Genomic DNA, 26,502 nt, shown 5'->3' with positions numbered 1-26,502 from the left:
TTTTTATTTAGAGACAGGGTCTCCCTAAGTTGCTTACGGCCTTGCTAAGTTGAGGAAGCTGGCTTTAAACTTGCAATCCTCCTATGAGAGCCTCTCGGCTGCTGGGATTACGGGTATATGCCACCATACCCAGGCATCAAATGATCTTAATAAAAGTCATCTGAAGCAACATGAACTAAGCTTTTGTCCTCCCTGTATGTAAGGACAAATCAGAGGCAAGCCAACTATAAGAGACCATGCAAAAGTAGCATAAGTGTATACAATTCAAGTCCAGGCACTTGTCTGGCATAACAGATATTAACCATTGTGACTAGTGAAATGCAAAAAGCCTTAAGCAAAGGACTTTTGATCAAATTATGTATGCTGTCTTAAACAAAAGGAAATGAAACCTCTAAACATAAATGTAACTTGGTGAGAAAGGCAGTCTCATGCACAATAGCTTTTGATACAACCTTGGCCATTTCAGAATGAACCCTGGGCCTAGAATAATTCTTTACTTTAACATAAGAGTCCTTAAAGCTGGTACTGGGCTTATCGCCTGCGTGGAAATACTCTTCCCAGTTTCATACTCAACGAGGGCTCCTTCGTGCTACTTAAGCCTCGGGGTCAATGGCCCTCAGGCCCATCCCTGACTCTCAGTATTTTAGACTCCACAGGGGAGAGGCAGAGACCATCCACAAAAGCACACACAGAAAATGGCCTTGATTTGGCAGCCAGAAAGGACCTGCTGGCTCTGGGGGACTGACACCTACTATAAAAGCTGACCTTGCTCTACCTTTTCTCAGTATACAGTGTTAGGTCATTGTCTTATAAAAGTAGGTTATTTCCTGATTCTGGAATCATTGAACCTTTCCAAAGTACAATAGGCAAAGTGTTTTGACTTCCACTACAAATGACTGACATCATGATGATCCTTGCTTTCTTCCATAGCTAGAGTCCTCAACTGGCATTAGTAAATCATTCCATGGTGTTATGCTCAACAAAATTCAAATATAAATTTTGGACTACCTGATTATTAAACTAGCAAACAAAAAAATCCCATTGATTTTAGAGCATTATGCAATACAGGGAAAAAACATGGTTAAACTGTTTGCTATGCCAAGAAAAATAAAATAAAATAATAAATATACAGCTAAACTATATAGTATATACAACTTCAAAGACATAACTTACAGGTGAGCTTCTGGAGGCTTCTTTCAGTTTTGTCATGGTCGTTTGAAATGTTCCAATGAGATCATGTGATCCATCATTGTCATAATCATAACATTCTACCTGGAATTAAGTATAATAAATGAATCAATATAATTTCATTAAAAAGTACTGATGGCAATAAATGTGACCTATCAAAAATGTCCCATTGACCCCAGCTATCCTTGAAATGGGACACTAAGATAGATCGCAAGCAGATGGACAAAACACAAAGACTGTTCAAATTCCACATTAAGAAGTTTTCAGCCCCTCTTTCATGCCCTGATAAAAAGTAAAATGGAATTACATCTTCTTGCTCATCCACTTTTTTACCTTGTTATCACTATACAATGGCTAGAAGCCATTATCTAGAGAAAGAAAGGAAGTCAATATCCTAGGCAGCTAAAAATTATACAATTAAGTCCTAGATAATTTAGAATTATGGAAAAATATATTTCATTAAGTACAATCTGGAGAGGTTAGTCAGCTGTGCATCATTCTGAGAGTCACAACTCTCAAAATAAAGAGAAAAAGTCCTGAGCCCACTGAGGGAAGTTATCTGTCCCAGGTCATATTTACTCCATTCCTGCATCAAAACAGAGTGAGCTCTAATCTTAATCTGGCTCTTATTAAATGTGTACATACTGTCCTCCCCCCAGCCCCAAAGCAGAGAGAAGAGAGGGGAAAGTATTTGATTTATGCGTAGTTTTATATTAAGTTGATGGATGTAACTACAATGTAAACAATTAACAGAACACTAATACTCTTTCCAATGAGAAAAATAAGAGGGTGTGATCTATTAGCAAGCAGAAGTGTTCAAGAGAAGCTGAAAACTGACCATAATGGTTGTGAACATTCAACACTAATGCTTTATAGTACTTCATATTCAAAATAGGTTATTTCATTTCTGTGAACATTTATTGTGTGAATGGTGCACATTCTCTAAATAGCCTTGTGAGGTAGTTGGATTAAGAATCCTCTCACTATTATTACCATTTTACAGAACTGAAACTTGGAGGAATTAAATAAAAAGTCTTAGAACATGGTATGCCTGTGTGGTTACCAACACAGGTAAACCAAGACTGTGCTGAGGACATTTCTAAAAACTTTTTGGAGTCTGTGCCTCAGAATCAAAGCTTATAAATGAGAAGGAACTTGCATTTGCCTTCAGCCAGTTGAGAGCTCCAACTTGCTACTATCCACAAAGTTATACTAGTCACAAAGTTAAAATGTCCAGGATTTTTATATGTTCGCTTGGCAAAATGATTATTTTTCTTCTCAGTTCTATACACGAGTGTTCATCATGAGTGGACGTCTTTTATTCCTTACTTGTATTTTCATTATTCTTGTTAACTCTAAACATCAATCAATCAAAACAAGCAAGGTCTAGAACTGTTAACTGTGAGCAGTAGTAAGGCATTTGTTTAAGAAATGCTTGACAGAGACCACCTTGGGAACTGAGGCCCAGCACACCTACCTGCACAGGGCCCAGGCCCAGGGTAGGTCTGAGTTTGCCACCACCACACTCCCCACCTGAAAGCCCAAGCCTAACCCACTTCCATCTTAGGAAACTGCAGACATCGCCATAGCCTTCCCCATACCGGAGCCCCTCCCTTTCGACAACAGTCAGGGCCTAAAAGCAGATGCATATCAGAGCAAGCATCCCAAAGAAAGTGTAAGGCCCACCATTTCAGCCCAATCTCTGTAAGACATTGCATCCATCTTGGGGCACCTCCACTGCCATCTCGAGTTACCTCCCCTATTGCCGCCACCACCTTTAGTTGCAGTAACATACATTGAGGGTCACCAGCAGGGTCTGGAGGCCCAACATCAAGGTGAGGTACAGATAATCTGCACAACCACAAAGTTAAAATGCCCAGGGTACTATAAGAACAATAGGGTAGAAACTGCAAGAAAGGAAGATATACAGACAACATGGAAAAAAAAAAGGGAGGAAAGTGCCCCAAACAAACAAGGATACTACAATAACAGAACCCATGGACAGTGAAGTTGATGAAATGTCAGAGAAGGAGTTTAGAAGGTTCATAATTAAAATGATCTGTAAATTAAAGAATGACCTAAATGAGCAAATACAAGCAAAAATTGATCACTCCAACAAAGAGCAAATACAGGTCGCAAAATATTACTTCAAGAAAGAGATAGAGATTCCCCCCTCAAAAAAAAAGTCAGAAATCCTTGAAATGAAGAAAGCAATAAACCAAATAAAAAACTCAATAGAAAGCATAAGCAACAGACTAGACCACTTGGAAGAATGAATGTCAGATAATGAAGACAAAATATACAATCAGGAAAATAAAGTTGACCACACAGTGAAGATAGTAAGAAACCATGAACAGAACATCCAAAAATTATGGGACAGCATCAAAAGTCCAAATCTCTAAGAGTTATTGGGATAGAGGAAGGCACAGAGTTTCAAACCAAAGGAATGCACAATCTCTTCAATGAGATAATATCAGAAAATTTCCCAAGCACGAAGAATGAATTGGAAAACCAAATACAAGAGACTTACAGGACATCAAGTGTACAAAATTACAACAGATCTACACCAAGGCACATTATAATGAAAATGCCTAACATACAGAATAAGGAGAGAATACTAAAAGCCACAAGAGAAAGGAATCAGATTACATATAGGGGAAAACCAATTAGAATATGTACAAATTTTTCAACCCAGATCCTGAAAGCTAGAAGATCCTGGAACAACACATATCAAGCTCTGAAAGAAAATGGATGCAAACCAAGAATCTTATTTCCAGCAAAATTAAGCTTGAGATTTGATGATGAAATAAAAACCTTCCATGATAAACAAAAGTTAAAAGAATTTACAGCTAGAAAGCCTGCACTTCAGAACATGCTGAGCAAAATATTCCAAGAAGAGGAAATAAAAAACAGTGATGAAAGTAAGAAGAAAGAGGGATTGCACTAAAGGAAAAACTAATCAGAAGAGAAACCATGTCAAGTTAAATACCAAAAATGGCTGGGAATACAAACCATGTCTCAATAATAACCCTGAAAATTAATGGCCTAAACTCGCCAATCAAAAGATATAGACTAGCAGATTGGATCAAAAAAAAAGACCCAACAATATGCTGCCTCCAAAAGACTCATCTCATAGGAAAAGATATCCGCAGACTGAAGGTGAAAGGTTGGGAAAAAGCATACCACTCACTGTGGAAGCAAGTAGGGGTTTCCATCCTCATGTCAAACTAAAGTAGACTTCAAGCCAAAGTTAATCAAAAGGGATAAAGAAGGACACCACACACTGCTCAAGGGAACCATACACCAACAAGACTTAACAATTATAAATATATATGCTCTAAACAATAGAGCACCTATGTTAATCAAACAAACTCTTCTCAAGTTCAAGAGTCAAATAGACCACAACCCAATAATTTTGGGTAACTTTAACACCCCTCTTTCACCACTGGATAGATCTTCCAAACAAAAGCTGAAGAAACAATAGAACTCAATAATACAATCAATAACTTAGATTTAACTGACATATATAAAATATTTCATCCTTCAACAAGGGAAGATACTTTCTTCTTAGTAGCACATAGATCCTTCTCTAAAATAGACCATATATTATGCCACAAAGCAACTCTTAGCAAATATAAAAAAAAGGAGAGATGCTACCCTGCATTCTATCAGATCATAATGAAATGAAATTAGAAATCAATGATAAAATAAGAAATAGAAGCTACTCCAACACCTGGAGACTAAATAACATATTATTGAATAAACAATGGGTTACAGAAGACATCAAGGAGAAGATTAAAAAATTTTTAGAGGTGAATGAGAAAACAAATACAACATATAGAAATCTCTAAGACTATGAAGGCAGTTCTAAGAGGAACGTTAACTGCATGGAGTTCATTCCTTAAAAGAAAAAAAAAGTCAACAAATAAATGACTTAACATTACATCTCAAAACCCTAGAAAAAGAAGAACAAATCTACACCAAAAGCAGAAGACAGGAAATAATTAAAATCAGAGTTGAAATCAGTGAAATTGAAACAATATAAACAATTGAAAAACTGACAAAATAAAAAGTTGGTTCTTTGAAAAAATAAATAAAATTGACAGACCCTTAGCCATGCTAACGAAGAGGGGAGAGAAAACTCAATTACTAACATACATGATGAAAAAAGAAATATCACAACAGAAACTAAAGAAATACAGAAGATAATTAGAAATTACTCTGAAAACTTTTACTCCAATAAAACAGGAAATATCAAAGGCATCAACAAATTTCTAGAGTCATATGATTTGCCCAAATTGAATCAGTATGATATACACAATTTAAACAAATCAATTTCAAGAGATGAAATAGAAGATGCCATCAGAAGCCTACAAGAAAAGCCCAGGAACGGAAGGATACACAGCCAAGTTCCACAAGACATTTAAAGAATAACTAATACCAATACTCTCCAATTTATTTCAGGAAATAGAACAAGAGGGAGCACTTCCAAACTCATTCTATGAGGCCAATATCACCCTGATTCCAAAACCAGGCAAAGACACATCAAAAAAAGAAAACTTCAGACAAATATCTCTAATGAACATAGGTATAAAAATTCTCAATAAAATTCTGGCAAATTGAATACAAAAACATATCAAAAAGATAGTTCACCATGATCAAGTGGGTGTACTAGGAATGCAAGGTTGGTTCAACATATGGACATCAATAAATGTAATTCATCACATCAATAGACTTAAAGATAAGAACCATAAGATTATCTCAATAGATGCAGAAAAAGCCTTCAACAAAATACAGCACCTTTTCATGTTCAAAACACTAGAAAAAGTAGGGATAACAGGAACATATCTCAACATCGTAAAAGCGATCTATGCAAAGCCCCAAGTCAACCTCATTCTAAATGAAGAAAAATTAAAGGTATTCCCTCTAAAAACCGGAACAAGATAGGGATGCCCTCTTTCACCACTTTAATTTAACATAGTTCTTGAAACACTGGCCAGAGCAATTAGACAGAGGAAAGAATTTAAAGGGATAAAAATAGGTAAAGAACTCAAATTAGCACTATTTTGAGTTCTTCTAGGTATAACCATATGATTCTATACCTAGAAGACCCCAAAAAATTCCACCAGAAAACTTCTGGAACTAGTAAAGAATTCAGCAAAGTAGTAGGATACAAAATCAAGACCCATAAATCAAAGGCATTTCTGTATATCAGTGACAAATCATCTAAGAGGGAAATGAGGAAAACAACTCCATTTACAATAGCATTAAAAAAATAAAATACTTGGGAATCAACTTAATGAAAGAGGTGAAAGACCTCTACAATGAAAACTACAAAACGCTAAAGAAAGAAAATTAAAGAAGACCTTAAAAGATGGAAAGATATATCTTGTTCTTGGATAGGCAGAATTAATATTGTCAAAATGGCCATACCACCAAAAGCACTATACAGATTTAATGCAATTCCAATCAAAATCTCAATGACATTTCCTCATAGAAATAGAAAAAGCAGTCATGAAATTCATCTGGAAAAATAAGAGACCCAGAATAGCTAAAGTAATCCTTATCAAGAATATTAAAGCAGGTGGCATCATTATACCAGACCTTAAACTAAACTACAGAGCAATAGTAAGAAAAAAAGCATGGTATTGGCAACAAAATAGACTGGTAGACCAATGGTACCGAATAGAGGACACAGAGACTAACCGACATAATTACAGTTATCTTACATGTGATAAAGGCACCAAAAATGTACACTGGAGAAAGTATAGCCTCTTCAACAAATGGTGCTAGGAAAATTGGAAATTCATATGCAACAAAATGAAATTAAAACCCTATCTTTCAGGAATTAAACCAAAGACACTGTGTCTATTAGAAGAAAAAGTAGGCCCAAATCTCCATCATGTCAGAATAGGCCCCAACTTCCTTAAAAAGACTCCTATAGCACAAGAATTAATATCAAGAATCAACAAATGGTATGGATTCAAACTAAAAAGCTTCTTCTCAGCAAAAGAAACAATCTGTGAGGTGAATAGAGAGCCTACTAATTGGGAAAAAATTCTTACCACACACACATCAGATAGAGCACAAATCTCTAGAATATATAAAGAACTCAAAAATCTTAACACCAAAAAATCAAATAACCCAATCAACAAATGGGCCAAGGAACTGAACAGACTTCTCCAAAGAAGATATACAATCAATCAACAAATATATTAAAAAATGTTTAATATCTCTAGCAATTAGAGAAATGTAAATCAAAACTACTCTAAAATTTCACCTTACTCCTGTCAGAATGGCAGCTATTAAGAATACAAACAAGTGTTGGCAAGGATGTGGAGGAAAAGGCACACTCATACATTACTGGTGAGACTGCAAAGTGGTACTGCCAATATGGAAAGCAATACGGAGAATCCTTGGAAAACTGGGAATGGAACCACCTTTTGACCCAGCTATCCCTCTCCTCAGTCTATATCCAAAGGACTTAAAAACAGCATACTACAGGGACACAGCCACATCAATGTTTATAGCAACACAATTCACAATAGCTAAACTGAGGAACCAACCTAGATGTCCTTCAGTAGATGAACGGATAAAGAAAATGTGGTACATATACACAATGGAATATTATTCAGCATTAAAAGTGAATAAAATCATGGCATTTGCAGTTAAATGGATAGAGCTGGAGAATATAATGCTAAGTGAAATTAGCCAATCCCAAAACCAAATGCCAAATGATTTCTCTGATTTAAGGATACTGATCCATAGTATGCTGTTGGGGGGTGGGAGGATTAAATGAACTCTAGATAGGGCAAAGGGAAAAAGGGGAAGGGAGGAGGCACAGGAGTAGGAAAAAAGGTGGAATGCAATGGTCATCATTACCTTAAATACATTTATGAAGACACAAAGGATATGACTCTACTTTTCGTACAACCAGAGATATGAAAAATTGTGCTCTATATGTGTAATATAAATTGTAATGCATTCTGTTGTCATATATAACAAATTAAAATTTTTTAAAAAATGCTTTACAGACACTTTAATCACTAATCAAGTTTGACAGACTCTTGTTCTACATATTCAATATCCAATTTTTAAACCAAAAGCCCTTTGTTCAACTATAATCTTTCAAGAAAACAGAAAATTTTAAACAATTTTTTTCTAAAGGAATTAAATTTCAACAAAGCAGAAAACAAACTATCTTAATATTTTAATAAGATTTTTTATCAGACATTTATTAACTATGCAAAAGGGAACTTAAAATTTTAGATTTGCTTTCAGGAAACACAAATTTAAATCTAAGCAAGATTAAGCTTTACTAAAGCCAAATTTTTATTTAAACAAACCTTACAAAGCCAGGATTATATTTAACTGTAAATACATTTAGGCTGACTAAAACTTCAAGAAATATAAAAACATTTTTAAATTAAAAGTTCTGATTACTCCCTACAATACTAGGTGGGAAAAACTCCATTTTGACCCTTTGAAGGCAGACACAACATTTAAAAATGCTGGCATACATTCAGAAACAGTTTGGAGTCGGATGATTTGTATCATTTAATTTCTCCCTTCTTAAGAATTCAAAGACCAGTATTTTTGGCTATTTGAACAACACTATTAGCAGAATTTGTGACATTCAAACATATGTGTATATATACATATATGCATATGTATATATGTAGAAGAATGCACACACCACACAATGATACATTCGCTATGGCATTCCATTTTAGGCAAGGTGGTAGCATGCATGATTATATCTCTTATTCTCTTCACCTTATGGAAGTAATACATGCTAGAGTGATAACACATTACACCAAAGAGACTATTAAGGATTATGACTTTATTTCTCTGCTCTATAGTCCTTTACTATGCTTCTAAGAAATTTCCCAACAGTAAGTGAATCACAGTTGTATGACCACTTGATATCACAAAGAAATAGAGAACTAGAGAAATAAAGTGAGTGACTATGTGGTTTTGTATAATCAAAGACAGAGAAACTTTTAAGAATGGAAGACATTGATCAGACAAAGCTCAAAAATTAGTTTACTTACTATAATAAAATAACTCTGTAAGCATGCCACTGTGAGCAAAAAAGTTTAGAAACATTGTTTCACTGTTAACATCTCATTACAAGCAATCAAATAGTAATGGTTTAGGCATTTTCCCCCCAGAATCTCCTACCTTCTCAGATTTAATGATTCATACCATTTTTAATGTGAAAAGCAAAAGTCCTGGATTTGGTCTAACAATGAAAATTAAATTTTATAGCTACTTTTCTACTATTTATATTGTACCTAGATTTTCATTGCTACTTGACATACCATACAAATCATACTTAATACTGATTTTTTAAGTTCTCTACAAACTGGGAAGCACTCCTTATGTATCTCAGAAATGAAGCAGTTTTCAACAATAATGGCATCTCTATATGTTTTACAGTTTACAAAATTTTCACTTTTACTATGTTATCTTTACTTTTTTGTATGGTAGAAATTATTATCTCCATCATATAAGTGAACAACTTAGGTGACCTGCCCAACATCCCTTACTTGGTTACAGTGCTACATCAAAACTTAAACTGTGGCCTAACTCCAAATTCTATAGTGTTCACAACATTACCTTTCCTTCTCTCACTATATTAATTACAAAAAGAAAAATAAAAACACATCAACTAAAATTATGGTATAATGATCTCTGAACATAAGAAAATTTCTATATGGAATCATTTAAAAATAATGACTCTAGAAAAAAAAGTATCTTAAATATATAGATTTTTGTTTGTTATATTGGTTTTTTTTTGTTGTTGTTCAATGCCTATGAATAAAATTTAAAGGGAAAAAAATACACTGAAATATCATACTAAAGTCATTTGAAGTCTTCAATGAATTACATCTTACCCTAAAAATAAGGACAGCAATGCCACTATTATGTTCCTTCCTTAGTAATAGAGGAGGAATCTCTAGATTCTTTTTTTTTCTTTTTTTTTCTTGATTTTTTTTATTGGTTGTTCACAACATTACAAAGCTCTTGACATATCATATTTCATACATTAGATTGAAGTGGGTTATGAACCCCCAATTTTACCCCAAATGCAGATTGCAGAATCACGTCGGTTACACATCCACAATTTTACATAATGCCCTATTAGTAACTGTTGTATTCTGCTACCTTTCCTATCCCCTACTATCCCCCCTCCCCTCCCCTCCCATCTTCTCTCTCTACCCCATCTACTGTAATTCATTTCTCTCCTTGTTTATTTTCCCATTCCCCTCACAACCTCTTATATGTAATTTTGTATAGCAATGAGGGTCTCCCTTCATTTCCATGCAATTTCTCTAGATTCTTAATAAGGTTTAACATCTGTTTTTTATCTCAAGAGATACACTGAAGGCAAAGAATGTAGTTAAAGGCTCTATTCACAGAGGGAAAAAAATTATTAAAAGAAAAAAGCAAGGCTGGATTGTGGGTCAGTGGTAAAGTGCTCGCCTAGCACATGTGAGGCACTAGGTTCAATCCTCAGCACCACATATAAATAAACAAAATAAAGGTATTGTATCCTCCTACAACTAAAAAATTTTTTAAAAAAATTAAATTGAATATTTTATTAAAAATCAAGAATAAGATGGAAATTACGATTAAGCATCAGGATGACAGATTAGTCACACATGCCTACTCCTTCAAACCAACTCTTTTACTAACCAGGAAACATTTTTTAATATTATTAGATATGTAAAATTCAGCTCTTACAGTATGTGTTATATCATTTACTTTTTTAAAATATTAACTCATATATTTATTTTATAAAAAGTGAACATGAACACATTTGTGTATGTATTCTATACAGATAATCCTTAACTTAACGATGGTGCAACTTATGATTTTTAAACTTTACTATGGTGCAAAAGTGATTTGTATTCAGTGGAAACTATACTTTCAGTTCTGAATTTTTATCTTTTCCTGGTCTAGTGATACATAAGATTCTTTCTCTTGCAATGTTGAGTAGTGGCAGCGAGCCACAGCTCCCAATCAGCCACATGACCACCAACGTAAACAACCAATACTCTACAGTGTACTATGTTGCTAAGCTATGATATTGGGAAAGTTAGTTGTATTAAATGTGTTTTTAACTTATTAGATTTTTCTTCTTCTTTTTTTCTTTTGGTGCTGGAAATTGAACCCAGAGTCTCATGCATGCTAAGCACATGTTCTACCACTAAGCTTATACCCCCAGCCAAACTTATTTTCAATTTACAATGGCTCTATTAGGACATAGCCCCAAAGTAAGTCAAGGAGCATCTATATATAACTTCAAATTACCTTAATGGTTTTGTCCATATCTCCATAGCACAGGGAGTTAAGAGAAATTTTGAAAGGCTTCCAAGCAGGATTCAGGTTATTTTTAATAACCTATAAAGATGAAGGTGGAAGGTTCCATTAGGATAACATCCAGTTCATTAACATTTAACTCTTTCCTGTCCTAGGTTCTTCCTATATTCTCATAATTCATCCCTCACCTTCTCACCCATTCAACTATTTCAATGAAAACTAGCTAGGATAATAATATATAATAGTTATATGAAAATTATAATAAATTGTCTAATCATGGTAAATTCTGAGAAAAGAAGAAACTTATTGATGAAACTTATGCACCAAACTGCAGCCTACTGATTTTGTTGGAAACTAAGAGCTTCATTGCTGTGCACAAAAGATTTCAATATGAAATAATAAAAGGTAGAACAAAACTTGCTCTATTAGATTTGAATTGGAGAAATCAGTTAAAATTCACAAGTTAGAAATTTTAATACCATATTTACATATATAATAAACTGATATACACAAATAAACATATTTCCCATTGAAAAGGTCTAAAAATAATGACATCCTAGTATCAATGAGCATGTCTAGCACACTAATCTTGGTGTATAAATAATACCACCTTTTATAGGAATAGGGTTATTTCAAAGAACTGCTTTATTCCAGCTTTAGGGCAGTATAAACTAAGAACATACTCTATCATTAAAAAAAAAAGAGAGAGAATGATTAGGGCTGGAGTTGTAGCTCAGTGTAGAGAACTCACTTGGCATGTGTGAGGCCCTGGGTTCGATCCTCAGCACCACATATAAATAAATGAAATAAAAGATCCATTAACAAATACAAAATATTTGAGAGAGAGAGAGAGAGAGAGAGAGAGAGAGAGAGAGAGAGAGAGAGAATGGTTAAAGAAATAGGGTCATGTTAAAGAACCCAGAAGTCATTAGAGCAAAAAGTTAAAAGAGGAATGCTGCTAATGTGGGTAAAAGAATAAAAACTTCAGAAAAAATAAAGTCACTATTTATTTTATAGTCCCTGATATAATTGATTCAAGCTAGGATCATCGATGGATACGGAAACCACTGGGTAAAATGTGAGAGAAGAAACAATTCATCTGGTCCCAAAGTATCATACTACATACAACATATTAATTTCAAAGGGAAAAAACAGAACTTAATGGTGGCAAAAATCTCATGATTTCTAGCTTAACCAAGTAGGCAGGCCTGGCCCCATCAATATTGGGCAGCCAGGCACTACAAGTTCCCTGATGATTCAAAGAAAGGTACACATGTAGTGTTTTTGAAAGAAATGTCTGATCTAGATCTAGTTGTGTAAAAAGAGAAGAATCCAGCATGTTAGAAAATCTGGTCTTAATTATTCATGAGATCCAATGGCATGAAGGTATAGAGAAATAAACAAAAAGTCTTATACTGGGAACATAATAGCCAAATGCAAAACATGAGCTTTCACTGGATCCTGGATAAAAAAAAAAAACAAAATATATATCAAACATGTGGGACAACTGAGGAAATATGTGTATGAAGGGTATATTGAATGATGTTACTATATCAACAGTGAAGATCATGACGTATATAGCCTACATGAGGATGGTTTTGCAAAAGAGAAATATATTTGTGTATAAGTGTGCATGCATGTACACATGTAAGAGAGAGAGAGAAAGAAAGAATACAAATGTGTCCAAGTAAGACCAACCGATGAGGGGTACTCAGGAACACATTTAGTGTTCTTTATAGTGTTTTAAGCTTTTCAAAATAAAAATAATTAAGAATGTCAGCAATGCTTCATTAAAATAAAAAAATAAGTGAGCATATTAACCTTGTATCTCTGGCTGCAAAAAGTCTGAACTCAAAGTAATATTTTTATTAACATATAATTTTTTAAAATTCAGATTACTACAATTCCAAAGAAAAATTTCTCTCTACTTTTAGTTTCAGATATTTACCTCTGTTCGATGAACCATCAGCCAGTTTCCATCAGATGTCTGCTTGTGAAACTCCAGGTATGGGTCTGATTTTCCAAATAGATCCTAAATTTAAGCAAACAAACAGCATTCATTCTTCTCTGAAACCATGTATTTCACAACTTTATGCAAGTTAGCAACCACCAGAACCTAACTCCAAAATATGAATGTATTGGTTGTAAACACAAATCCATCACCTTTCTCACTAACTTATCAACATGTTGAATTCTACTAGTGAGAATTATTAAGGCATTTGTGATAATCCTGTGTCTCATATCCTTACTTCTCAAAAACATGTCAATTTTAAAATGTATTGATCAGATGGATCATCCAATAGAGGTATTTGACTTGTTTTCAGCATTAATAGTTTCCATTAAACATCACTAAGCAGTTTCATGTAAATGATATCCCCAAAATTGACCATACCAACTCTATGAAGGGAAGGGCAACTATCAGTGAGAAAATTAATTCAGAGGGGTTAAATAACTTTCCCAAGATGCTTAACCACTGAGGCACAGCCAACCCCTTTTTTAAATGTTTTATTTTGAGACAAGGTCGCATGAGATTGCTTATAGCCTTGCTAAGTTACTGAGGCTAGAATCTTGACTTCTTATTTCACTCTTCAAAGTCTAATTCTTTCTTTTGCCACTGATGAAGTATTTTTATATACAATGGGAACAAGGGTAGATTCATAGAGTGCATAATAGAAATACTTCAAGGGCACAAACTACATCTTCTATTCCTTCTGAAATTCACCAAAGCCCTCCTGTACAATTCTTAGGTATAGAGAGTGCTCAACAGTTCCCTTATTTCTATGCTCAACACATACAGAGATAAAATTATGGAATTATATACAAATCACTCATAAGGTTAAACTTGCAGTGAGATCATGGATGCCTTTCTCATTTTTGTTTATCTTTGTTTTGAAATGTATATACTCCTTAGCATATATTACTTACTATTTTTTTAAAATAATAAGTAATAAATTTAACAGATGAAAGTATAAAGACAATGTGGCATATATACACAAGGGAGTACTACTGAGCCATAAAGAAGAATGACTTTATGACATCTGCAAGTAAATAGATGGGTCTGGAGACTATCATGCTAAGTGAAATAAGCCAGTCCCAAAAAGCTAAAGGATGAATGTTTTTGCTGATATGTGGAAGCTAAACCACAATAAAGCAAGAGACAGGAAGAATAGATATTCAGTAGATTAGACAAAGGGGAATGAAGGGAAGGGAGAGAGATAGGAAAAGGAAAGAAAATGGAATGAATCCAAAATAATTTTCCTATGTACAAATCACAGAATGAATACATATGTGAATACACCATAGTAAATCCCACCATTGTGTGCATCTATAAGAACGGGGTACTAATAGAATACGATATATTCCTTGCTTGTATAATAATGTCAAAATGAATGCTACTGTCAAGCAAAACTAAAAATAATCAATAAAAAAATGAAAGGACACTTGTTAATTAATCCTTTAATAATATATGTCTCTGAAGAGTATTTTTTTTGTCTCAAAATTAACCTCAGTATTAAATTAAGAACTAAGAAGATATTATTTCCCCGCTGAGCACAAAGTTTAATGTCAAGCAAATAACATACTTGGTAGAGTGAAAAATATAAATACAAAAACTATGCAGAACTTTAGCCTTATCTCTAAGAAAAATCTTAAGTAAATGACATAAGTCTCTCTGTGCCTCTCATTTCTAAAACTAATAACAATTCTACATAGATAAGTTAACTTTTCAAAAACACATTAACATGCTCTGCATGACTTATCTTTAAAATAATCCCAGAGGAAAGGCAAAATATGCTCATTACCATTTTGAAGGTCAAAAAACAGCCCTTGTTTGAAAGTTCATTAAATTGTCAGCATTAGTAATAAAACAAGAATTAAAAATTCCTAACTCTGACCTCCAGGATATACTAAGTGAAAAAATGAAGGTGGAAGAAGTGCGTATCTGGTATGTAACATTTATTTAAAGTCAGGGGGTGGCAAATATTAATACAAACACAAATACAAATCCATCAGTATATACTCAGATAAATAGCTATATGTATATATGTGCAAGTGCATGTGTGTACAAATACATGTACATATACTAAAAATTTTAGATTTTTATGGAACTAAAGAATTAGGTCATAAGGCACAATTTTTATTTACTTTAATTTTTTAAAATTATTTTTGGTACCGGGGATTGAACTTAGGGGCACTTGACCAGTGAGACACATCCCCAGCCCTATTTTGTATTTTTATTTAGAGATAGGGGCTCACTGAGTTGTTTAGCACCTCACTTTTGCTGAGGCTGGTTTTGAACTCATGATCCTCCTGCCTCAGCTTCCCCAGCCACCTGGATTACAAGTGTGAGCCATCGCAACTGGCCAATTTTTATTTTTGTTTATTTATTTATTTACTTACTTTTGTACCAGAGATTGCTCACCCACTGAGCCAAATTCCCAACCCTTTTATAAATTTTAATTTTTTTTTTCTTTTTTAAATTTTGACACAGGATCTTGCTAAATTGCTGAGGTTGGCTTTGAATTTGAGCTCCTCCTGCTTCAACCTCCAGGGCTACTGAGATTGCAGATATGTGCCACCGTGCCTGGCTAAGCTTTTTTTAAATTACTACAATAGGGAAGAAAGAGGAAACAGGATAGGATAGACAGGAAGAGAAGCTAAATTTCTCAGATAGAACTTCTTTTGCAGATTTGGTTTTGGAACTATAAAAGTCTTGTACATTATTTTAAAACCAAAATAGATTCTTGAGCCCAAGGATGCTTAACCACTGAGGCACAGCCTACCCCTTTTTTAAATGTTTTATTTTGAGACAAGGTCTCATGAGATTGCTTATAGCCTTGCTAAGTTACTGAGGCTAGATTCCAACCTGTGATCCTCCTGCTTCAGCCTTCTGTCACTGGTATTAAAGGCATGCACCACCACACCAGGCTCAAACTAGATTTTTAAAATGAAACTTCTACGCTATCTTTCACCCTGCACAAAACTCAACTCAAGTGGATAAAGGACCTAGGTATTGACCAGAGACCCTGTGTCTACTAGAAGAAAATGCAGGCCCAAATCTCCATCATATAGGCTTAGGAACTGAATTTCTCAATAAGACTTCTAAACTGCAAGAAATAAAATCAAGAATCAATAAATGAGATAATATCAAACTAAAAAGCTTCATAATAAAGGAAACAATACAGAACATGAACAGAGAGCCTAAGAATGGAAGAAAATCTTTGCCACCTGTGCCTTAAATAGAGCATTAATTTCCAGGATATATAAGGAACTCAAAAAGCTTAACACCAAAAAGACAAATGACCAATAAATAAATGGGCAAAGAAACTGAATAGACGCTTCACAGAAGGAGAAATATGAATGGTCAACAAATATATGGAAAAATGTTCAACATCACTAGCAATTAAAGAAATGCAAATTAAAACTATACTGAGGGCCTGGTGCAGTGGTAATCCCAGTGGCTCAAGAGGCTGAGACAGGAGGATTGAGAGTTCAAAGCAAAAGCGAGGGGCTAGGCAACTCAGTGAGATCCTGTCTCTAAATAAAATACAAAATAGGGCTGGGAATGTGGCTCAGTGGTCAAGTTCCCTGAGTTCAAGCTCCAGAACAACAACAACTACAAAAAAACCACACTGAGATTTCATCTCCCTCCAGTCAGAATGGCAATTATACAGAATACAAGCAACAATAAACGTTGGTGAGGATAACGATACACTCATACATTGCTGGTGGGACTGCAAATTGGTGCAACCACTCTGGAAAGCAGTATGGAGATGATTCAGAAAATGTGGAATGCAATCACCATTTGACCCAGTAATCCACTACTCAATATATACCCAAAGGACTTAAAATCAGCATATTAAAGTGATGCAACCACATCAATGTTTATAGTGCCTCAATTCACAATAGCTAAGGTATGAACCAACCTAGGTGCCCTTCAACAGATAAATGGATAAAGAGAATGTGGTGTGTGTGTGTGTGTGTGTGTGTGTGTGTGTACATGAAATGAAATATTACTTGGCCATAAAAAAAGAATGGAATTGTGGTATTTGCCAGTAAATATATGGATCTGGAGACTAGCATGCTTTGTGAAAGAAGCAAATCCCCCAAAACCAAAGGCTGAATATTCTCTCTGATGCTAACACACAATAAGGGAGGGAAGAATATAAATTAATTGGGTTAGACAAAAGGGAATGAGAAAAAGAGGAGGATGGGAATAGGAAAGACAGTAGAATGAATCAGACATAACTTTCCTATGTGTATATATGAATACACAACAAGTCTAACTCCACATCTTGTACAACCACAAGAATGGGAAGTTATATTCCATATATGTATAATATGTCAAAATACATTCTACTGTCATGTATATCTAAAAAGAACAAATTTTTTTAAATTTTTTTTAAAAAAAGGAAGGGAGGAATTTACAGATCAAAAAAAAAAAAAAAAGAAAAGAAACTTAAGAGACACTTTAAACAATTACATTTTTTAAAGGGTCTTTAGAGATACACCAAAATAGAGTAGTCCTGACAGCACACACCTATAATCTCATCTATTCAGGAGTCTGAAGCAGGAGGATCACAAATTCAAAATCAGCCTGGATGATTTAGCAAGACCCTGTCAACATAATATAAAAAGGGCTGGGAGGTAGCTCAACGATAGAGCACTTGCCTAGCCTGTGTAAGGTCCTGGTTTGATCCTCAGTAACACAGGGGAAAATAAAAAGATACACCAAAATATTTACATATGAAATGATATGAATCTGAGAAGAGAGAAAATAAAGATAGAAATGGATAGAGGTAAAAAAAGGCAATGAGCTATAATTGATGAAGATGGGTTATGAGCATATGAAATTTTTAAAAAATACTATTCTATTTTTGTATGTATTTAGAGTTTTCCCAAAGAAAAGAAAGAAGTCCTGGGCAGGTTGCCTATATTCAAACTAAATTGTAAGTGTAAATGGTGAAGAATATCAACTAGATCATAGAATTAAGTACAAAAACTGTTCAAAGAGGGCTGGGGTTGTAGCTCAGTGGTAGAGCGCTTGCCTAGCATGTGTGAGGCACTGAGTTTCATTCTCAGCACCACATATAAATAACTGAATAAAATAAAAGTTTGTCAACATAAAAAAAATTGCTCAAAGAATGATCATAATCCATGCTATAAACTATAAGAAGGCTGGGGTTGTAGTTCAGTGGTAAAGCACTTGCCTAGCATGTGTGAGGCACTGGGTTTCATTCTCAGCACCACATATAAATAACTGAATAAAATAAAAGTTTGTCAACATAAAAAAAATTGTTCAAAGAATTATCATAATCCATGCTATAAACTATATTACCGTGCTATTATGTGCCGGTATTCATCCTTCATTAAAAAAAAAAAAAATCTTGGGATGCAAAAAGAACTGACTTGTAATTAATAAATCCAGGGCTTTTTGTCTCTCCCTGAAAGTAATCCAACTATTCTCATGACTTTAACAGTAACATTAACATTTACATTCAACTTTTCCTTTAATCTATACTAATTCTTTGATTACACCTACTTCAAAGAGGTGAAAGGAAATAGGCTCTGTTTAAATACACACACACACTCACACACACACACACACACACACACACAGAATTTGGAAGTAACTAACACCCTACATTATGCTCAAACGGTGGAGTTGAAATTAAATTATTATTTTCTCAAAAATAAATCAACATGAGGCAAAAACATAGTTTCTTGTTGAAATCTGCATGTTCTACATACCTTATTATCCAGTTTTCTGGCTTCCATTTCAAACAAGACCACTCTATTATCCTTTATTTCTTCTGCTGAAATCTATGAGTAGATAAGTGAAAGTATATGTTTACAGATTCTGATATACTAATGAGCAAAGTACTTTTTAATCTAATAGCATATAAAGTCTGTACTGATAAAAGTGAATTCTACAATGCCTAATAAGAAATCGGTAGCAATAAGAAAGATTTACCATTATTTATTTTATGTGTGTGAAATAAATATCTTTTCCAAATATGCCAAGGCTGCATTATGCAACTTCTTTTTTAAGTGTGGTTTCCCTAACTGGAATCTTCCTATTCCATAGAAAAAAAATGAAAGCCCTCAAAGATTGATGGCTACCCTCTACACAAAACCCTCTAGAGCTCTCCAAACATTGAGAACACACCTGGAGAACTCTATGAATTAAAATATCAGATGAGGGCTGGGGTTGTGGATAAATGGTAGAGCACTTGCCTAGCACATGTGAGGTGCTAGGTTCAATCCTTAGCACCACATAAAAATAAAAGAGGAAGGAAGGAAGGAAGGAAGGAAGGAAGGAAGGAAGGAAGGAAGGAAGGAAGGAAGGAAGGGAGGGAGGGAGGGAGGGAGGGAGGGAGGGGAGAGAGAGGGAGAGAGAGGGAGAGAGGGAGAGAGAGAGGGAGAGAGAGTGGGAGAGAGAGAGAGAGAAGGAAGGAAGGAAGGAAGGAAGGAAAGTTGTGTCCAACTACAACATATATATATGTATCAGATGAGTGGTTTTTTGGTTTGGGTCCCCCCCCCCCAGTACTAGGGATCAAACACAGGGACTTTCTCATGATAGGCAAACGTTCTAACACAAAGATATATCCCCAGCCCCAGATCAGTGTTTTTCATCAAGTGTAACTAAAAGACCTATTCTACTTTAAAAATAAATTCTTAGGGGCTAGGAACCCAGTTCAGTGGTAGAGCACATGCCTAACTGACATGACCAAGCCTTGAGTTCAATCCGCAGCATCATACACACAAAACAACTTGTGGCTACCATGTCCCTAGAGAAAGAACTACCGAATATGTTCTCTGCTCTACAAAAGGCAATACTGCCAACAGTCTGAACATTCTTATGCCCTTGTAAATCTGACCTAAAGCCTAACAGCTGCTCAAAAAATGTATTTGATGACTATAATATCCCTGAAACTCTCTCTAGGTAGCCAGGCTTTCATTCTCAAAGAGCTACAGTTAGAACTCTATTGCTCCAGGCAATGGTTTCTTGGACAGAAACTCTAGAAAAAATTTAAAAGCATGTCATTATGCAATTAAAAATCTAAAACATGATACAGCATATATTTATTTCCTTAGAGACAGTAGTGAACAATGGAAAATCTGGATGGGAAGATGGGTAGCAGAGTACAAGAACAAAAAGCAATGGTAAAAGTTTATAGGTTCAATGGCCATGTTATAATGTAATATCCATCTGTAATAAAATCCATCATGGAAAGTTTCTGTTATGTTGTAATGGTTAATCTAGTCTGAGAGACTCCTAAGAAACATCTAGGATTAAGAGACTTCTAGGTGTGTCTATGAGGGTGTTTCCAGAGATGACTGGCATGTGGGGCATAAAACTGAAGGGGGAAGACCCACCCTGAATGAAGGTGACACTCTCCAATAAACTGGGGGGGGGGGGGCCTGGATAGAAAAGAAGATAGAAGAAGGATTCTCCTTGAGCAGTGCATCTATTGCTGCTTCCATCTCCCTTGGACAACAGACTCCATCTTCTTCATTCTTACAAGTTGGACTCTCACCAGAGATTCTCCAGGGAGTTCCCAGGCCTTCAGTCTTAGACTAGGGCTGTATCATTGGTCCCCTTTGTTTGAGGATCAAGCTTCTTGGACTAAGCAGCTACTAGTTCCTCCAGATCTCTCATGTGCATACAGTGACTATGGGACTATTTAGCTTCTGATCATGTAAGCCAATTTAAAAATTCTCCTTTATAATTATATAGACATATAACCTGTTGGTTTCATTTCTCTAGAGAATCCTAATACACATATTGAGAGACCTGTTTCCTTTATAGAAAGTCAAGTTAATCCATTTGGATTAGTAGTTTCTAACTTGGAAATTGACTCTTTCATGGAACAGGAATAAGTTTCACCAAAATGTTCCTGACCTCTATGGGCAACTTAAAAAACTGAAAGAAGGCATTCCCACGCTGACTTTTTCTCCTTTTTTGGCACAGCACACTTTCTATTTGTGATTACTATAATGCAAGGGTAGATGGAAAGGCAACATTTGAGTTAAAGTAATAAAGCATGGCTAAAAAATATTTGTCTGATATGTATAATTTCAGCATTATGCTAAATATTTTGAGACAAAAGACAAAGTATCTTTACCGTAATGCTCCCTTTCCCTGCAGGTTTGCCATTTTTAAGTAACAGTGGTCTAGTTAGCTTCTTACTGGAGACAATCTGTTAAAATTGGAAGTAACAGAAAGAGCTATTTCACTTTAAACTGAATAGTTAAAAAAAAAAAAGAATGAGCATAAAATTCACTTAGAGTCATTTGAAATGGAAACATTAAGTCCATTCCTTAAAGATCTAGAGATTATAAGGAGATTTAAAATGCATCTACACATTTAAAACCCACTGGAAAAGATTTCCAAAGATCCCACTATGGCAAGATACAATCTCCCCACCCACAAATTCTTTATTAATTTTGTCATAATTAAACTTCTTTCTTGTAATACAAAAAGAAGTTCAGATTCTCATCTCCTACACAGATCACTGAGCTGAAACCCCTTGAGGTATAAATCAGGCCTCAGAAAACTAAATTTTTCAACTGATGCACAAGTTCGATATTTAACTTCCACAAAATATCATCTTGCTTAAAATAATATATACCTATGTACTTCCCAACTGATATATCTCTCAAATCCACTAGAATTTTAGCTATATCGTGTTTTTTACCCAAAATAAATATTTCTTTAATTTTCTCTCTAATACTATTGGTGAATCTTATAAAACTGATCAATTCCACAATGTCCTTGAGACACAGGGCATGATTTTCCAATAAGCCCGAAAATTTAACCCATGGAAAACAAAGCTAAATGATAAATTCACTTGTTGAAAAAGAAATGACTCCTCCTTCCTAATGCCTCCTTGGGTTTACAAATGGGTATGATCTCTCCTGATAAACCAGACTGAGCTAGGGTAAGCCACCAGGCATCACTGCTGTAATCCAGCTCATCATGTAGAGAGAGGACAGGTAATAAGGCAACTACAATAAATAGAGTGAGAAGCAGTGGAGAGTGCTAAAGTGAACTCAGAGTAGGCATTAAACTAGTCCAGGAGGCCAGGGAAGTTTTATGGAGTAAATGGGGTTAAAATGAGTGGAAAAAGAACAAGTCACGTAAAAGAATGGTTTTGAGGCATCAGAGGCTGAGAGGTACCAGTCATACTAGTCAGAACACCAGGGAGTTAATGTGACTTCAATAGGATTCATGACTCAAATATAATAAAATTACACTGAACTCTGCCGTAACTATAGCAGTGATATTATTTATTGAAATGCCAAATGAAGCACCCCAATTCAAAAGAATGAATAGGCTTTGCCAGAAAAACATGGTCCTTGCCTTTACGAAAAATAAGATAAATTCTATAATGTTTAAGCCAACCATATCAATATATGAATTCAATCTTTAACACAATTACATGCTTTTCAACTTAAAAAATTAAACTAATGAACACTCATCAAAAACATCCAAGTCTCCAGTGAAAATGCAAACAAAGTAGAATCTAGCAGCTATTTATACTTACTTGTCCAAGGGTACATTCACATTCTCCTAAGAAGTCGTCATCACTCAGTTCGATAGTTTTGTTGTCAATATCATAAATCCCAAATTTCAATTTCTGAACCACTTCGAAGTAGTAATCAATAATAAATGTCTTAGAAAATTTGGGACTCAAGCAATTCTTAATCCTTTCTGTGCGCTCAACCTACACCCATTCCCCAAACAGAACAAAACAAAGTGTCTTCAGATCAAAGGTATACTTCAGTTTTAACATCTTTGCTTACTAAACATAATTATAGACATGAAAACCAAAAGAAGTTTCTTAATGTGCATGAAGAATTCCACAATCAAGTACAAGCTTGTCCAAAAAAAAAAACTATATTAACAGATGAGATGGTTCTATTATTTTTAACTTATTAAATAAACTCCTCACATTGTGAAAAATGAGATTCAGTTTTCTTTTCACCTAAATTACTTAATATTACCTCATACCACTGTTGACCACTCGTGTTCAAGAATAACACACATAATGGGTCTGATTTTGATGCTACATCTTTATCCAAGAGATTGTCACAGGAAACATTCAGCTCCACCTTCGTGACACACTGAGCAGCCATCTCTCGAGCTGTGAGAAAACCAGTGTGATAAGAAAGCAAATTAAATAGAGTCTTGAAGAAGCATACTCATTCCTAATGGAATTTGAGAACTGTCAGAATGTGCTCAGAGCAAGCATACTAGAATGAAATTGTTGCATGAGCCTCCTGGTAATTTGGTGTCTATTAGCTCATATATGATGTTGTTTTATACTCCTGCTGAAATAAAACTTGTTATATGACAGTAAAATATAGCTTTTAATATGACAATTAATATACATTATTCTTCTTTTCACCTTGCTAGACATTCTACCATTCTGAAAAAGCCCATGCATAATCTTAATTCTTGACTTAAAGGTAAATATCACTATAAAACAAAACAGAATAAACTACAACTTTGCCTTTACTTTTCTTGGCTTATTTAACAAGATTCTGAATAGGTTATTTTCTGTTTTCAAACAATTTTGTCAAAGACCTAAACCTAGGGAATGAAAGACTCAAAGTAACCCCTTCTCTCCATTTTACCCACAGTTTCACATATTTTGCAGCCATGGGTCTCAATCTTGGCTGCTTATTGGTATCATCTGGGGGAATTTACAAAGTTGCTGATACCACAGAGAAATTTAACTGGTTTAGGGTTCAACTTGGCCATCAGCTTCTTAGATTATTCGAAGGTGTCATGAGGTTGACAGACCTCTTGTCCTACAAAGAACATCCAACAAATTGGTGTGATGCACCTTCTCTCATGATTTGCTAAGAAATCCCAGAGTTAGCCTAACTTCCACACACTTCTTCCCCAACTGCCAATCAATATATTATGCAGTATTTCCTCTCAGGGAATGAAAAGGACTACCAGGTATCACCATGAAGAGGAACCAGGCATTGCATTCCCTAGATGGATGCTGGATGTCCACTTAGCCAGCTGTTCAGCAAGTTCCAAGATGGAAGGGTTCCTCCTCCCCTAGAACCGCAGGGAAACACCCTAGAATGTAGAGTGGTCAGTGTCATTTGACTTGCACTCTGAGAACTAGCTGAACTTCTGGAAAAACAGGAATAAATTAACTCATCATCTTGTTGTATTTAAACATGGCAGTAGCACTGGGTATGGTGGTACACATCTGTAATCCTAGCTACTTGGGAGGTTGAAGCAGGAGGATTGTAAGTTCACAGCCAGGCTGGGCAACTTAGCAAGACCCTGTCTCAAAGTAAAAAGGGCTGGAGATGTAGCTTAGTGGTAGAGTATCCCTGGTTCCATCTCCAGCACAAAAAAAATAAAAAAATAAAAAATAAATACACACACACACACACATACACACATACATATATATATATATATATATATGTATATATATAAACACATACATATGCATGTGTTTATGGCAGTATGGCAGTAGCATTTCTGTGTTGTATAAAGTGCCTAATCAAGTACAAAAATGTAAGAATTACTATTAGGAGTTATTTGACAATGTTAAAAAACAATTCATGTCTTTTGAAAACTCTTTAGTCTAATGGACTCTCTAAAACCAGTACCAACACTCATTATGACAAAAAAATCAATAATATCATTAAGATCCCTAAATTAATGGAGACTAAGAATAATATGGTTGGTTCTAGTAGTACCTATAAATTCCTTTTAAAAGCAATGCTACAGGGTTGGAGTTGTGGCTCAGTGGTAGAGTGCTGGCCTTGCATGTGCAAGGTCCTGGGTTCAATCCTCAGTACCACATAAAAATAAATAAATAAAATAAAGGCATTAAAAAAAAGCAATGCTATATGCATACACCTTCACCTGGGGAGAGAATTATTCCTTAATAAAGGAGAAAATTCCCCCAAATCCCCAGTTTGTCTCCTAAACCCAGGGATACCTATAGTAAAACTAAAAATTCTATGTCTTTTATAAAGCACAATGTTTTGATTTGGTTTGGTTAGGTTTAGTTTTTGCCATTACAATATGCATCAAATGGCTAAATGCAAATACATAATAGTGACAATATGTGCAAAAAATATGAATGGCAAGGAAAAGTCAAAGAAGCAGTCAGAGGAGAATTAACAGTGTGGATGAGACATTGCCTAGGCTTTAAAAGATTCCATTTGAGCAGGTGAAATGTTAGCACACAGTCAGGAAAGAGCAGGACACTCAAAGGCACAGTGGGGACACCTCATCATGTGTCACAAAACTAAGCTATGTGAAAAAAGGAAGAGCTGAACAGGTTGACCTGCCCTGTGAGCCAGCCTGAAGGACTAGATGTGTGCGTAACAGGATGCTATTACAAATGCACAAACCAGAGATAATAGGATGAAACCCCCGATTAAAATGTCACTTGTCATTTTTTTTCTAATTCTACAGTGTATTATAATTTAGAACACTCTAACAAGATACAACTCTGACATGATACGAAAAATGTCACTTTATCAAACAATAAATGAGATAAAATTCAATACCAAAATCAGCATGTATTTTTACCATCCAATTCAGATTAGTTATTTCTTTTCTGAAGCATATGTATATAATATCAGAGGGCATTTGTATGAGTAGTGATAATACACCAATCAATCCTATTTACTTTGATTTATCAAAAAAAATAACAGTACTGAGTCCAGCCTGGTGGCACATGCCTGTAACCCCAGAGGCTCAGGAGGCTGAGGCAGAAGGATTGCAATTTAAAAGCCAGCCTCAGCAACTTAGCAAGACCCTATCTCCAAAAAAAAAAAAAAAATGAAAAAGGCTATAGATATGGTTCAGTGGTTAAGCACAACTGGGTTCAATCCCTGGTACAAAAAAAAAAAAAAAAATTGAAGTGCTGAAAACCTAACAAGAGACAAGAAACTAATAAGAAATTAGGAAAAAATTTAAAAATAAAAATAATA

At 34.9% G+C, this 26,502-nt stretch overlaps 1 protein-coding gene across 3 annotated transcripts in view; it reads right to left on the bottom strand.

The window, feature by feature from the left end:
• Positions 1 to 26,502, bottom strand: part of CPNE3 (copine 3) — a 52,760-nt gene that overhangs the window by 18,626 nt on the left and 7,632 nt on the right. For all 3 annotated transcript variants that reach the window (XM_081266308.1, XM_081266310.1, XM_081266309.1), the window contains exons 2-8: positions 23,527 to 23,666; positions 23,067 to 23,246; positions 21,645 to 21,719; positions 19,267 to 19,338; positions 13,466 to 13,549; positions 11,509 to 11,598; positions 1,174 to 1,272 (exon numbers count right to left, since the gene is read on the bottom strand). In XM_081266308.1, the coding sequence (XP_081122434.1) occupies positions 1,174 to 1,272; positions 11,509 to 11,598; positions 13,466 to 13,549; positions 19,267 to 19,338; positions 21,645 to 21,719; positions 23,067 to 23,246; positions 23,527 to 23,658 (732 nt within the window). In that variant the 5' untranslated portion in view covers positions 23,659 to 23,666. The remainder of the gene's footprint in view (positions 1 to 1,173; positions 1,273 to 11,508; positions 11,599 to 13,465; positions 13,550 to 19,266; positions 19,339 to 21,644; positions 21,720 to 23,066; positions 23,247 to 23,526; positions 23,667 to 26,502) is intronic.

This window comes from Spermophilus citellus (assembly GCF_964194105.1).
Source record: "Spermophilus citellus genome assembly, chromosome: 14".
NCBI lineage: Eukaryota > Metazoa > Chordata > Mammalia > Rodentia > Sciuridae > Spermophilus > Spermophilus citellus.
The sequence above is the reverse complement of the archived record's forward strand: the minus strand, read 5'-3'. Positions and strand labels throughout refer to the sequence as shown.